The sequence below is a fragment of the Capsella rubella genome, unplaced genomic scaffold (genome assembly GCF_000375325.1).
Source record: "Capsella rubella cultivar Monte Gargano unplaced genomic scaffold, Caprub1_0 scaffold_6, whole genome shotgun sequence".
Classification (NCBI taxonomy): Eukaryota; Viridiplantae; Streptophyta; class Magnoliopsida; order Brassicales; family Brassicaceae; genus Capsella; species Capsella rubella.
In genome coordinates, this window is record NW_006238918.1 from 15,248,869 (window position 1) to 15,263,731 (window position 14,863).

Sequence of the window (14,863 nt, forward strand, 5' to 3'; positions counted from 1 at the left end):
AAACTCATACGAGTCTTTGTACAAAACCCTAGTTTCAGAATCATAAAAACTCTTGCGCCGCACACAGCAGGGTATATACGTAAATTTTATGTGAATGTCTCTGGTGTTTTGTTCTCTGAAAACTAAACCACAGCCACATTTGTATGAATTTTATGTATAAGATCTCCTATAAAAGGAAAAGCAAAGGATCCCTTACATTATCCTACATCTACTTACACACCACCTTTAAACCACAAAATAGGTAAAAAGAGAAGAAAAGAGGGAGTCATACAACACAGTGTGATTCTCTACTTGCACCTAGCTAGGAACTGTCACAAAAAATAAGAGTGAAGATGATGGAGGGGTCATCAAAGTGGTGGTGGATTGGTGGAAATCACAACACATCAAATTCATCTCCTTGGCTTAACTCTACTCTCTCTGGTAAGTAATAATCTCATCAGATTCTAGCGTTGTCTCATTTTGGTTTGCTCTGTACTTAACTATACATGTTGTATTCACAGATCTTGATGCAAAGACGAAGGAAATGCTGAGAGTGATTGACGAGGTTGATGATGAAGCAGATTCCTTTGTGAAACGAGCTAAGATTTATCACGAGAAAAAGCCAGAACTCCTTGCTATGATCGAAGATTTATACCGTTCGCACCGCTCCTTGGCGCATAAGCATGACCTCTTGATCAAAACCTCTGGTCTGAATCCGACCAGACAGAACTCATCAACCTGCGACGAGATCGTGTTGGAATCTTTTGAAGAAATGGAGTCTGAAGTGGATGATGGTGAAACGGTGAAGGGAGATTTGGTGAGTTTGAAAGAAGAGACGAATGAAGTGACTTGTTTGATTGCAGATGAAGTTAGGGTTCCTCGTGCTTCCATTTCCATTGGGAAATGTTTTAATCTCTTCATTTGCATGTTTGTTCACTGTTTCTTTAGAACCATATCGTAGGTTGTTGGGTGTCTCCATGTATGAATTAAAGTCTCATGAGGACTTTGTTTTTACATAATTTGATTATCAAATAAGATGTACAAGAGATTTCATGTTATCCTCAGCTCTTTTCTTATATAAAATTTCTATGATCCTAGTTAGATCTAGCAATTATATGGAGCAAATATCATGCATTATCTCACGTATAAGGAAGAAATAGTCTAACAAACTTAAATCTAAAGAGACACTGAGAGAAGAAAACAGAGTTTTTACAGTTAAAACGTCGTCGTATAGACAGCCACGTCACGAGTAGCGTTATAGTGTGTGGACATGACGTCATCTTATCTTCCTCAGCTCAATCGCAGCCACCAAAGAGAGCCCTTTGAAGATACTCAGCTAAGTGAAGTGAAAGTGCTAGACCCGTAGAACGAAGAATGAGCTCATGGGTTTGCTCTTACGTGACTCGAAACGTCGTAATCTCCGATTATTCACATCGTTTCTCATCAATCAAACACTTTAATTTCCCGGCGACGGTTCCGAGAAGATCCGTCACCTTTCCGGTGACAAATAAGCCGAGGTTTCCGCCTTTGAAACTCCAAAAGTCTCGATCTTCGTCGACCCATGAAGTTGAAGAAGACCCAGAATCATTCGTACAATCCCTCACGATCCCAGACGAGTGGTTGCTTCCTTCTAGGGCCATTGAGGTGCTTTCTCGCTTCCATCAAGCAATTTAATTTAGTTTTTTTTTTCCAATTCCTCTGCTTCTGGTTACAAATTGCACCAAAGCTTCTCTGTTTCTGGTTAAAAATTTGCTTGCTTGATTGCTGATATTGCTTACTTTCCCAAGAACTGCAAAATTTGGAAAATCTAGGATCTTTCAATGTCTTTTCAATTGTATTCGATTTGCTTCGATAATTTGGTATATGATTCGTTGGATTACTGATCTTGAAATGTTTTTGATCAGGAATCTGAGTGGTTGAGAGTAGCATTACACAAATGGTTGGATGATGAGTATTGCCCTGAGCCAACCAATGTTGTGATCAGTGAAGTAGCTGCAAAGTCTTACTACAGCTCATTGCTAGAGAAAGAAACTGATGTGGGAGAGATTTTGATGAAGATGGCTCAAGATTTAACCTCAATTTCATACAAAGAAAGCTTCCATGGAGCTTTCACATCCGCAAATGCAGCTATAGATTTGATTGTCGAAAGAGTAGAAACTGGCCTACTCTAATCTAGTATAGTTTAGTTTAGCGTTTAAAAGTTCAAGAACAGTGTCTTTGTACATTATGAATTTGAGTTTTTTTATTTCATTTGATCAGGTGCAGGGAAATCTAAAGTCTTTACAGTTGTGAATCCTCCATCTACCACTAGATTATGCCCATTTACATACTTTGAATCATCTGATGCGAGGTAAACCGCTGCATTAGCTACATCAGTCGGTTCACAAACCTCTCCGTCCAACACTCCTGTGTTCTGCACTATTTGGATCAGCCTTGAATCATCAACACCAGGGTAAATCTGTCGCATCTCATCCATCACAAACGATGTTGTGGTCGCAAATGGAGAAATGCAGTTGACCCGAATCCTGTGTTTGCATAGTTCTGAAGCTGTTGATCTTACAATTCCGATAACAGCGGATTTTGAGACGCTGTAAGTATGTTGTGATAAACCGCCCATCATCCCTGTGACACTCCCTGCACAAATGATGGATCCGGAATTACGTGGAATCATCACTCGAGCAGCGTGTTTGATTCCTGCAATGACTCCTCGGACATTTGTGTTGATTACCTACAGAACATAAAAAGATCCGATGAAACCAACTTTTCCCAGAGTCTTTTCTTTCAAATGTTCTTAAAGATCAGTACCTTGTCGAAAACATTGAGATCAAGATCCACGATACTAGGAGGCGTTCTGCAGGGAATACCAGCATTGTTGTACATTATGTCGAGCTTTGTATGGAGCGAGACAGCGAAATCAACTGCGTTAGCAATGTCTGATTCTTTGGTTACGTCGCACTGGAAATAAGCAGCATTTGGACCAAGTTCTTGTGCGGTTTCTTTCCCGTACTTAGGTTGGATATCGGCAATGATAACTTTGGCTCCATGGCTGATGAATTTTCCGGCTGTTGCTTTGCCAATCCCACTTGCTCCTCCTGTAATGAGTGCTACTTTGCCTTCTAACTTCCTTTTACATAACAACTATAGATTAGACCTTAGTATTAGACAAGACTTCTCATATTTCTATTAAATCTATAATGTGATAATCCCACTTGTTCAAGTTTTATTTTCTCCCCTTTTATGATTTATGTGTTCAAAAGATAAAATTATTGTCTCACGTTTGTTTGCTTTTTTTCTTTTCTTTCTGATAACACATTTGATATTCTTAGTTGGTGGAAAACTTTCTAACTTTAAGATAAGATTCGTCGAAGACAAATCTAAGCAACCAACTTGTAATACCAGATTATTTAATATATTTCATTCACATTCATTATATAGTCGTATATATAAACACAGTATGACATTTGTTGTTTATCCCAACTTACAAAAAAAAAAAAAATCATTTGTCATAAATAATTTATATTAGTTTTGTATGGAATTATTTTTGCAAGATGCTAAATGTCAGGATGTAAGAAAAAACAAATTTTCCAAAATGTTAATATATTTGGCTGAATTAAATATCATATTTTTCTTCAACACATGGACTTAAAAAAAAGGGCATATTCTTGTTTTCTCTTTTTAACTTTCTCATCAAAAGTTTTTAATATTAATCTGATACCCTAGTTTAACTCAGATTTTGGTTTACTAGTTTTGTAAGTGATCAAAAGAGTGGGGATTAAGAGATGGGGACTTGCCTTGAACCTGAACAAGATGATGCGGATGATGAGGAGATTCCCTTGTTAAGAAAGTTCTTGCTCACATTCTTGAACAATGCGTTTTTTCTATTTCAAGATACATCAAAGAAACCAAAAAGTTAGAACAAAGAGTGTTCATTGTTACAAATCTGGAGAAATAAATGGAGAAGTATAAAGAAGGAGCTAGCTTGACCCAATCTGAAACATGATTCTCCGAGATAGATCGGTCGGTCTTTGTTGTTTTCTAACTTCTAAGTTTCTCGTCTTTGAAGGTAAGGGTCCCTGTCCGGTGTTTGCGTCTTATATAGAGATAGAGGAGAGGAGAGGAGGGTACATAAGGATAAAAGGTGTGGTCTTTAGAAAGAGAGAGAGAGAGAGAATCTAATGGTGCTGTGATTGAACCAGAAGCATACTAGCTAACATGCAAAGTGTTTTTGTCAAATCTGATCTTTAAGAAAGAAAAAAAAAAAAAAAGAATAATGAAGACAAAAAGGAACATTAAAAGTTAAACATGTGCTGATTTGTTCCCAAAACAAGATTGTTTATATATATATAGCCTAATAGGCTGAGAGGCTAATCCAATCTTCCATATATGTATAACTAAAATACGTTACAATATCATTAGTTAGATTAATTGATTGATTGGAATTATAACTTTTGTTAGATTGCAACCTATAAAAGTTTATGGGGACGTCAAAAGATGAAAAACCTCATCTCTCTGAAAGCTTGTGTTGGTGCTTATTATGAGCTGTCTATTAATGTATAATATTTTTTACGTATTCACTTATACAACGTACCTACCAATACCATTCTTCAAATGCCGACAGAAAGCTAGCTAATAATTTATCATTATGATAAAAATATACACTATTATCCAGTACTAGACAAATGTGATAATTATTCAGAAGACGACATTAATTTGCATACGACCAATTTACCTTCTTTTCTTACATATAATGGTGTTCCACGTACGTTATAATAGATGCGTACGTATCTTTCTTGTGTTGCTAAGACATAAAATGCTGATGAGGTGAGTCTAATATCATATAAATTTTCTGTACGTACAAGTACAACATAACATATATATATTTGCAAGCCATAAAATCTAGCTAAGAACATGTACAGTCCTTATGCTATGATTCCATATCGTCTATATACATATATGGTGAAAAGGAATAGAAAAAAAAAAAAATTAGTGTTGCCAAAATCTTTGACATATTCGATGAATGGTAACCTTCTCTAATGCCTTTTACATGAAGATTCTTGGCCAAATCGCATACATGTCAAAATATATATATATGAGGTGTCGAATAAGTTAGTTTCGTTTCCTTCTAGAAGGCATAATTAATCTATATCCTTTTTTTATTCTCACTTTCTTTGAAATATAGGTGAAGAAGAAGAAGATTAAAGGAGAAGAACATAGTGGAAGAAAGAACAGAGAAGAAGAATGATGTAAGACAAATCAAAGGGGGTTAAAAAAAAGAAGACATGGGGCATTCCGAGAATTGAACTCGGGACCTCTCGCACCCTAAGCGAGAATCATACCACTAGACCAAATGCCCATTTTTGATACTCCTTTCACATTATAACTATATATACACATATGTAAAAGATATCGATAGTATTGCAGAGAATTGTGCTTTTCAAAACCACTCGGCACAGCTCTCGACTCGTCTCTCTCCCGCCAATCACATCGTCAATGGAGCCTCTAGGGTTTCTTCTCCGTTTCTGATTCGTACTCTAAATTGGGCGCTTCTTGCTATTCGACTCGAGTTTAGATGGTCGATCAGATGGAAATTGAAGTTTTCGCTTCCGATTCGCAGTCTCCTTCAGCTTCTTCGGATCATAGTGAGTTTTGAGATTTACGATTCAATTACCTTTTCCTTTCTTTTTTTTTTCTTGCGAATTCTGTTGTGTGTTTTCCGGATTATCGTATATTATGAGGTTTGATTGATGTATGGTACGAATTTCATTTCTGGATTCTCTTAGGGTTTGAGGTTAATGGGGTTTTGGGATGCGGTGAAATTGAAGATACTGAGCCGATTGATGAAGAAATTGTACTTGATAGCTCGTTGCTTGAATCCCCATTTCAAAACCTCTATGAGGATACAGAGCTCGTAGATAACGAGAATTACGTTGATGAGGAAACACTGGGTCTCGACCAAGTGGTGGTTGATAGTGAGGATGAAGATGGAGGATCGGGTAAAGCTGCTGCTGGTGAGCTGACATATTTGCGGGAACGAAGCCCCAAAGCTGCAGGTGTACTCTTGGAGTCTGATGGATCGAATGATCATGAATGTCAGATAGGTATACTTAACTCTGTGTTGTTATGATGCATCTTTCTACTTCTTTGTATCGACTCAGACTAATCTTACTGTATCTCTTTCTTTCAGGAAAGCAAGAATCAAACTGTGATACCGTGACAGGATTTCAAGGTTCTTCTCGGATTAATGATGAGAGTCATGGTCCAGGGCTGGATTTTTTGGATTCTCAGGAACCTGGAGAGGCAACACAAGCAGATGCCCTTGGTTTTGTGGACCACCTTTTGATGGACAAAGATCTTAATTTGTCTCCAGTCGATCTACGGGAAAATTGTTCGAGGAGGAAGTCACCTCCTGTCTCAGTTGCAAAAGGATATCAATCTCTATCCAAAAGAATCAAGAGCCGAAGTCCAACCAGGAAAATGAGTGTCTTTGATTGGAGTAGTGACCAGTGTGATGTGAGTGACCCTCAAAACGCTCTGGTCAGTCGTGCAAACATTACCTGTTTCAAGAAAAGAGAAGATCATGCTGCAGAGGATGATCCTGGAGTTACGAAAGGATTTATGGATCTGTGTGTGGATATAAATGTCTCAACTCATCCCACACAAAGATTTATGCAGAACAGTTCTGTGGAACAAGCATCGGGTTTGAATCAGGGCATTCTGTTTATCTCTCAGGAGGATGCTCAGTTGCAGGATAAGGCATCAAAGGAGCACTCGGAACCAGAGGAAGACTTTATTGACATTGGTATTAACACTCAAATTGCTGCTGAAGCAATGAGTGCTCTAGTGTATTCTCCCTGCACTAAAGAAGAAGCTCGTGAATCAGACCCAATTCCTAGGAGAATATCAGAAATGAGGGATCAAGGTAGCAATATTCCTAGAGGGAACAATGACACCATTGAGGGTGGACCTGAAAGAGACAACGGTAATGGTCCGCTTAGTGGTTTACACAAGGAAAGACACTCTAAGAGGAAGAGAAAATTCAACAAGGAAGAGAGAACCGGAACAAATGTCTCTGTTATGACATGTCTTCTTAACTTATGCGAATGGAGGCATCCTAGGGGAAAAAGATCTCGTCTTATGCAAAGGCATCACGTCCCACCTAGGAGATCTTGGGGTGCTAGTTCAATTAAACACAGAAGTGAAGCCAACACTTTGTCAAGCAGGTCACAAGTATCATTAAGTGGAACAAGACAAGCCTCTTCTTGCCAATCAGGAGTCATTGACGTGAATGTTGCAAATCATGCAGCTCCAAAGAACATATATGGTGGAAGTCATGAAAGCTCTTGCAAGAAAGATTTTCCCAAGTTATTTCTTCAGAAGGAGCTTACTACGAGGCTTGGAGGTCCTGGAAAAGTAGGTGACTTCGTGTGGAAAGACCTAAGGAGACGAAGAAACTTGGCTTATGTTCGAGTCTTATTTAGCCAGCATCTGGATGATGAAACAATCAAGCAGCAGAAGAAGGTTTAATTCCTACAGTTCTTTTTATCAGTTTTATATAGTGTAACTATATCCACCGTATTGGTTATCAGGAATTCCCTTTTTTATTCCATAGATCATGGTTCGTCTTGGAATTTCTCTAGCATCTTCCTCAGCAGATTCAACACACTTCATAGCAGATAGATTTTCTCGGACAAGGAATATGCTGGAAGCCATATCCCTTGGTAAACCTGTTGTTACACCTTTATGGCTGGAGAGCTGTGGACAAACAAGATGCTTGATAGATGAGAAGAATTACATCTTAAGGGATAGCAAAAAGGAAAAAGACGGGTTCTGTATGCTTACATCTTTGGCCCGTGCGAAGCAGCATCCCCTTCTTAAGGTCACCATTTATCTCATTTATCTCATTAACGCGTCATAAATTCCTTCACAATTATCCGAGATCATATAAGTCACATTTATACATAGGGATTTAAAGTCTGCATCACCCCCAACATTAAACCAAGCAGGGGTATGATTGCTGACTTAGTGATGTTGACTCAAGGGCAGGTACGAACAACTCACTTCAATTAAGAGATTTTCGTTTATAGACATCTTGGCACTTCTTCAGGATGGTTATGAGTTCATTGTCAGGTAGTGGAGATAAGTGAGATAGTTTCTGCAAAGGATAGAAACTTTCCAGAAGATCTGTTGATTCTTTCTTGTGAAGACGATCGAGATATCTGTGTTCCTTTCATTAATCAAGGTAACATCTATGCTAGTTTTATACTTTCAGAATTACTAGGAAAGAAAATTTTTTACGTTAACAATTGTACTCTTTTGTCCCCCCAAAAAGGGTTTAATAGTTGTGATCTCTCCACTAAAACTTGTAATGTAGGAGCTGTAGTTTACAACTCTGAGCTCTTGCTAAATGGAATCGTGATTCAGAAACTGGAATATGCCAGGTTTGGAACTCAGAAATAATAATCCTAGTTTGTGAGACCACAGATCTCATAACAGTTCTTTGGTTCTTTGTTGTTGCAGGCATTGTCTCTTCTAAATTGCAGACAAAAGGAACCATCGAATCACAAAGTTTACAGCAACACGCTAACTAATGTACTGGTTGATGCATGCAATGAGGCTTTTCATTTCAGTATTTCATAAAACATGCCCGTTTTCAACTTTCATCATTACGAATCAAAAATCGACCAATGAAACATTTCACATACATTAATTCTAAAGCTCTTCACATAAATTGGATTAGAAAAGGTAAGATACTTTGTCAAACAAGAGTTCTGAGAATTTTTGGCAGGAGAAAAATGACTCATCGACCTAACTCTACTCATTGCTTTCAGGAGATTCAGCACCAGGGTTTGGATTGTTGAAGCTACCACTTGGTGCAGCAGCTGGATTTGGATGATAAGGAGGAGGAGGAGGTGGTGGTCCATTGTAATTAGGAGGAGGTCCGCCACCTTGACCTGGTAAGGGAGCCATTCCTGGTGGCCTCAGAATACCATTTTGTGGAGGTGGAGGTAGAGGAGCACCAGGCGGTGCCATCATCTGTGGTACTCCTGGAGGCGGCATGTAACCTGCAAAGGTACAATATTACATTTCACTTCAAACTAATTGTAAGGTGGTTTAAATGAATGGAGACTATTTTGTATGTCTGATGAGTCATGAACCGTACACAACAAGTGACAATCAAATATCATATTAATCAGCTGTACAATTTAACCCAAAAAAAGTTTCATGCCATGTCGAGTTTCTCAAAGAACCTATAAGGATGAAATTATGTACGCCTATTTTATCTTCAGATGAAAGTTATCTAGTAAAAAAACTTTGGAACGTGAATCTGCAGAATTATTTTAGGAATAGATATTACCTTGACCAGGCATACCAGGCATCATCGGTCTAGGCAGAACAGGAGGTCGCATACCCATAGGCATACTTCCAGGAGGTAGCATCATTGGAGGGCGAGGTCTAGCGAGCATATGCTGATTAAACACAGCACCAACCTGTGGAAACCCTCCAGTCTGGCCAAGATGTTCCTTAATTCTCTGATCAATCAAACTTTGGGTTTGTTGTTCCTCGAATTGCTGATAGTATATTCTCACATTCGCCTGAAAATCATCAAACTCTTAACACACATTAAGAATAATCATGCATGTTAAAAATAAAAAAGACAAAATCATTATAGATTCTTTATGTACCTTGTGTTTGTAACCAGCATTGTGCTGCTTCCTCACTGATGGCTGAGAATAGACAAAATAAAAGACGTTACTGATAGCAGAAGACTAGTACAATCAGTGAAACATGATTCGATTCTCAATCAACACCAAAGCATCAAAACAATGGATAAGAAAATGCAACCATTTTGATAAATCTCAATATACGATGGTGAGAACAAAGATGCAAATAAAAGCTCAAACTGGCTCAAGCACAAAATCATGTTTATCAATAATCAATTATCTTCAGTTCTTCACCAATTGATCGAGCCAAGCCTGTGTGACATAAATATGTACGATATGTAAATAGCATAGTGCTTATAAACTGAAATCCAAATCGGAAACCTAACTGGCACCGCCGGCGATCGGTTTCAATACAACCGAAATTAAAATTCACCAGCTACTACAAGTTATCCCAATTACTAGGGAAGAATTGAAACAATCAGGAAGAAGAGTTAGATTCAGACTTACGGAATCGTGAGTGAGATAGGTATCGCAGTAGTCACAGTAATACCTGCGAAGTTTAAAATCAAACAAGTAATTAAAACCTAAATCTCAAGCATAATTAGCATCTACGTATCAATATAACGTAAAAGATCTAAAACCCTATATACCTCGGCATCGTTCAGAAGATTCCAAAGAACCCTGCGAGTAAGTGAGAGAGACGAAAGCTAGGGGAAGAAGAAGAAAGAAAGTGCTAGAGAGAGAGAGAGACGAATTTTTTATTTTGCCTAATTTTAATAAATAGGATGTTTTCATTTAACGGCCCAAATTCATTATATATATCCAACGGGTATTAATAGCCTCAATGAAGCTACGTCGTTTCAAGCGACTAATATAAATACAACGGACCATTTCTCAAAAAAAAAAAAAGGGAAATTTGTTTTATAATGATCGGAGATGTCTCTCCGCCGGTAGCTTCAATCCCAGGTTCGTCGGATATTTTATGCTTTTTGAATTTGAGTAAAATTATTCAATCACAGCTTCTTCGAATCTTTTGCTTTTCATCTTCATAGTCTCGAGACATGAAGCTATTGATTTTGTGTAGTTGTTGACGGGAATGAAGAATTGAAGAAGCCACAGAATCTGCTTCCGCCGTTTTCCAAGGTGGTGTCACATTTTGGCACAAGCGGAGTCTCCGTCGCGTTAGCCACCGGCGTGACTCATCCTCTCGGTTAGATCCTGATGCCTTCTCCTTCTACTCATTATTTCTTAGAGTCCAGATTTGGAAATTAGAACCATTGACTCCACATTTCACAACTTGGATAATGTATCAGTATGTACTTGCTTTTGTAGTTGGTTAGTAGTGTATAAGTCTCTGCTGAACTATAATGTGGAATATTAAGGTTAAGAACTGAGAATAAAATGGTTGCCTTTGTTTCATACTATTCTTAAATGTGTTCTTCTCGTTGTTTATGTTATGCAGATGTACTGAAAGTAAGATTGCAGATGCAGCATGTCGGCCAAAGAGGTCCTTTAATTGGAATGGTAATAATGTTTTTATGAACTTCTCCTCTTGATGTTATTGCGGTTTGGGGATGTTAGTTTAACTTAGTTTGAATGCGTTGAAAATGTTTTTTTTTTTTCAGACTGAAACCTTTCTTCAACTAATAAAGAATGAAGGGCCTAGGTCGTTATACTTGGGGTTGACTCCTGCTCTCACTAGATCAGTGCTTTACGGAGGTCTCAGATTGGGATTGTATGAACCCACTAAGTTTTCTTTCGATTGGGCATTTGGGTCTACCAATGTCTTGGTCAAGATAGCATCAGGCGCATTTGCTGGGGCATTTTCCACTGCATTAACCAATCCCGTTGAAGTTGTGAAGGTAGATGAAACCTCAAGTATTGGCTTGATTCTGTGCACTAGATCTCTTTTTTGGTTTTTAAAACTCATATCGTTTGCGTTTCGTTAGGTAAGGTTGCAGATGAATCCAAACGCAGTTGCCATTGCAGAAGTGCGGGAAATAGTCTCTAAAGAAGGCATAGGAGCTTTATGGAAAGGAGTTGGTCCTGCCATGGTCAGAGCTGCAGCGTTAACTGCCTCACAACTTGCAACATATGATGAAGCCAAGCGGGTCATATTCTAAGACTACTATTTTGTGCTTCTCAACCATTTATCGATTCAAATAAAGGTGCTGCTTTCTAATATTCCCAGCTTCTAAAGTTTCTTGTCATTGCAGATTCTGGTTAAACAAACTTCTTTACAAGAGGGGTTTCATCTGCATTTGTGGTAAAAGTTTAACAGTCATTATTACTGTTTCTTTGTCAGACAAAATCAATTGAAGCACCAAAACTTACTCACTCTAGCACTTGAGGAATGAAGCTCAAGTGTGGTTGCAGGTGTAGTAAGCACACTAATAACCGCACCCATGGACATGATCAAAACCCGCTTGATGTTGCAGCAAGGTTCGGAAAGCACAAGAACGTACAGAAATGGATTTCATTGTGCTTACAAGGTAATGTAATCAAGCCCTTCTTTTATACACTTTTACTGGGGATTGCTTGCTTGCTCGTGCTAAACGTTAGTGTGTAATGATTCTTCAGGTCGTTCGCAAAGAAGGACCTTTAGCACTTTATAAAGGGTGAGAAAGAGAAACCCTTTATTGCTCTTGAGGATGTATTCATTTAGTTTGTAATACATAAATATATAAATAACATTCCTTGGTGTTTTTTTTTTGTGCTGGATACAGAGGGTTTACGATTTTCGCACGACTCGGGCCACAGACGATGATCACGTTCATGCTGTGCGAGAAGCTAAGATCACTCGCTGGACTTCACAAAATGTAGTCACTGACCGGTGCATGCCAAGCTAGCCCGGTTCCAGATAAGTTTTTCTCCATTCTTTTCATAGAAATAATTCACACAAGGTGAGATTTTTCTAATAAAATGTTTATTCATGATTGAGTTGGAAGTAGTACAATTTTGTGGAATCACGATTTATGCTCTATGATTTCATTCATTTCACTCATTTTATAACAAACAGTAAAATAAAAAAAGATGATGCAATTCAACATTCGTTTCTAGTTGTTATATGTTCTGATTGTCTTCTAGATCCGAGCATAATGTAAACGAGTTTGTTTTTTATTTTTCTTGATTAGATTGGATAGACATTGGACTGTTGAAATGACATTTATCCAAATATAAATAATATAGATAACGTAGTGGTTATGTCGAAATCACTTGGTAAATTATTACAAAAGTGTGTGTGCGTGAGTGTGTCACTCAAATAATTATACCAGTCTCCATCACAAAAGAATACAAATTGTTTTCTTATACATGAATATTAAAAACCAATTATCCAGAAACAAATAATAATTCTTAGTAGTATTAGTAATGGTGGAAGTTGGGTGTGTGTTGGACGTAAAGGAAAAAAACTCGTAGGGCCGAAACATAAAAGAAGAATAAGTTCAGGGGTCTATTTGTTGGAAATAGAAGAGAAAATAATATAGTTGAAAAATATTTTTGTGGCGTTGGAGGAAAGGTCGAGTTTTTTGTTTTCTCTCTGGTCGCGTTGGCGGGACAGTCTGTCATGTTTTATGTTTGACCCTCTGTTTTCGCTTTTATTTACGGTTTTTTGCCACTCTATTTTAATCAGACCATTTTGCCCCTTAAGACAGTGACCTTTTTTTCGGTTCTTTTCGTTGGTTCTGTTTTAGATTTTATGGGTCAAACAAACTCTTTTCGTGTTTATCCGTTTAAACAAAAAAAGTCTTTTGAATGTTCTTAATTTATTAGAGTTTTATCCCTTTTCACTTTTAAAAAGGTGTTTCTTAACTACATATTAGTTATAGGTACAGTATCAGTATATATATGCTATTCAAGATTTGAGCAGTTGATGGATACATTAGTGTTTGAGATTAGAAACACAATAGTGTAATTGGCAATTAGGTTTTTTTAAGAAATATTTAACCAGCATTATTTGTAGTATTTGTAATATAACAGCAAAGCAACGGATATAAATGGTTTTCTAACTTATATGAACTACTGTTTTTCATGTTATTAAGGGAATTTTGTTAGAGTTTTTTTAAGAATGACAGTTTTTTTGCATGTCTTTGCTCTCTCAACACTAAACACAAATTATTTATTATTGTATCCATTTTTAATTATTTTATCGTTTCTTTATCTATAAACTGTATTTCACTTGTATATATATACATATTCCATGTATACTATAAAATTTGAGACCACAATAGTTTTTTTTTTTTTTTTGTAAACCTGAGACCACAATAGTTAAAATGATGAAAACACCTTTAAAATACAGAAATAAAATTATAAAATTAATTTCTTTTACATCTGAGAAAGAAATATTTACTACAAGATATTTTGAGATGGAAAATAATTTAATATTTGTTAAGTAATGACAAATGGCAAAATTAAACGAAGAATCCAACGACTAGCGAATGAAATATTTTTGATTACTTTTAAATAAAAGAAAAACGGTCGTCTTAAATAAAATTTGTCGAGATTGAATACGACATCGATAAAAACTATGTTACATTCTTATGTATAAAATATATATTAAAAAATTTTAAAATCTTTTTAATTTTAGTCTCAGAATTTCTATTATAAAAAAATATCAAATATATGTTGATAAACAGAACTATACTTCACAATATATGAAAGCAAGTTAATTTTGAACACACTTCACCTATTATCTGCACCAAAACTATTTTATTCTAAATCGGATGTTTTGTTCGTATATTTTTAGTGTTAAATCGTAAGAGGTTTGAAAATGTTAGCCTAATCACTACATTTTTTTTTATAGAATTTATTAACATGACAGCTTTTCCATTTTTATCAAAACAAATCTGAGAAAAAGAGAATAAACAAAACCGAAATAATACAAGTTTGACTAAAATACACATTTTCGAATATTTAAAAAAAAAGAAAAAACAGAGAGGCAATAAGACGCGGGAAAAAAGGGAGGGTAATATAGTCTTTGACCATAGTATTCCCATAACGAGACAAAACAATCCGAAGTGTTCCCCTCTCGCATCGTAAAAAGCTTTTTTTCTCCTTCCTAAATTTGTACAGCTGTAATGGCAAGACCGTAAATAAGCCGTAACAGAATGGGCGATTATTGTCAACATTTAATTTAATTTCCCCAACTTCTCCCAAATTCCACCATTTTCCTTCTTCCTCCATAATTGAATTTCTCCTTCTTTTTTTTTTTGTGTTCTTCAAGT

The 14,863-nt window shown here is 36.8% G+C and overlaps 6 protein-coding genes and 1 non-coding gene across 9 annotated transcripts; 4 read left to right on the forward strand and 3 right to left on the reverse strand.

The window, feature by feature from the left end:
* The first annotated feature begins 170 nt into the window (after nt 1–170).
* On the forward strand, nt 171–1,076 carry LOC17883232 (protein NETWORKED 3B). The gene is made up of 2 exons (XM_006286672.2): nt 171–420; nt 501–1,076. Exons 1-2 carry the CDS (start codon nt 333–335, stop codon nt 938–940), a joined length of 528 nt encoding a protein of 175 aa, XP_006286734.2. The 5' UTR covers nt 171–332; the 3' UTR covers nt 941–1,076.
* Nucleotides 1,077–1,268: 192 nt separating this feature from the next.
* Nucleotides 1,269–2,229, forward strand: LOC17883362. Its single transcript, XM_006288702.2, has 2 exons — nt 1,269–1,623; nt 1,884–2,229. The coding sequence occupies exons 1-2, from the start codon at nt 1,354–1,356 to the stop codon at nt 2,148–2,150; spliced, it is 537 nt and encodes a 178-aa protein (XP_006288764.1). The 5' UTR covers nt 1,269–1,353; the 3' UTR covers nt 2,151–2,229.
* LOC17883352 (zerumbone synthase) lies at nt 2,200–4,268 on the reverse strand. Its single transcript, XM_006288261.2, has 4 exons — nt 3,964–4,268; nt 3,771–3,857; nt 2,785–3,103; nt 2,200–2,707 (listed from the first exon to the last, which is right to left on the reverse strand). Exons 1-4 carry the CDS (start codon nt 3,975–3,977, stop codon nt 2,222–2,224), a joined length of 906 nt encoding a protein of 301 aa, XP_006288323.1. The 5' UTR covers nt 3,978–4,268; the 3' UTR covers nt 2,200–2,221.
* A 992-nt stretch (nt 4,269–5,260) lies between these two features.
* On the reverse strand, nt 5,261–5,332 carry TRNAP-AGG. The gene has a single exon. It is a non-coding gene; the product is annotated as a tRNA-Pro (tRNA).
* Nucleotides 5,333–5,440: 108 nt separating this feature from the next.
* LOC17884653 lies at nt 5,441–8,639 on the forward strand. 2 transcript variants are annotated; one of them, XM_006289784.2, is made up of 8 exons: nt 5,441–5,618; nt 5,760–6,077; nt 6,164–7,497; nt 7,589–7,855; nt 7,942–8,022; nt 8,107–8,218; nt 8,351–8,417; nt 8,497–8,639. In XM_006289784.2, exons 1-8 carry the CDS (start codon nt 5,549–5,551, stop codon nt 8,510–8,512), a joined length of 2,265 nt encoding a protein of 754 aa, XP_006289846.2. In that variant the 5' UTR covers nt 5,441–5,548; the 3' UTR covers nt 8,513–8,639. The 2 variants fall into 2 exon arrangements, with proteins under 2 accessions (XP_006289846.2, XP_023636659.1); XM_023780891.1 differs by lacking the exons at nt 8,351–8,417; nt 8,497–8,639 and having other exon boundaries at nt 7,952–8,022; nt 8,107–8,200.
* Nucleotides 8,640–8,656: 17 nt separating this feature from the next.
* Nucleotides 8,657–10,393, reverse strand: LOC17881876 (U1 small nuclear ribonucleoprotein C). The gene is made up of 5 exons (XM_006288654.2): nt 10,292–10,393; nt 10,149–10,191; nt 9,663–9,704; nt 9,335–9,572; nt 8,657–9,041 (listed from the first exon to the last, which is right to left on the reverse strand). The coding sequence occupies exons 1-5, from the start codon at nt 10,297–10,299 to the stop codon at nt 8,791–8,793; spliced, it is 582 nt and encodes a 193-aa protein (XP_006288716.1). The 5' UTR covers nt 10,300–10,393; the 3' UTR covers nt 8,657–8,790.
* Nucleotides 10,394–10,552: 159 nt separating this feature from the next.
* On the forward strand, nt 10,553–12,761 carry LOC17882621 (mitochondrial substrate carrier family protein ucpB). 2 transcript variants are annotated; one of them, XM_023781212.1, is made up of 9 exons: nt 10,553–10,607; nt 10,726–10,851; nt 11,104–11,165; nt 11,267–11,503; nt 11,591–11,752; nt 11,858–11,907; nt 12,001–12,133; nt 12,222–12,259; nt 12,368–12,761. In XM_023781212.1, exons 1-9 carry the CDS (start codon nt 10,568–10,570, stop codon nt 12,462–12,464), a joined length of 945 nt encoding a protein of 314 aa, XP_023636980.1. In that variant the 5' UTR covers nt 10,553–10,567; the 3' UTR covers nt 12,465–12,761. The 2 variants fall into 2 exon arrangements, with proteins under 2 accessions (XP_023636980.1, XP_023636981.1); XM_023781213.1 differs by lacking the exons at nt 12,222–12,259; nt 12,368–12,761 and having other exon boundaries at nt 11,985–12,093.
* The last annotated feature ends 2,102 nt before the right edge of the window (nt 12,762–14,863 follow it).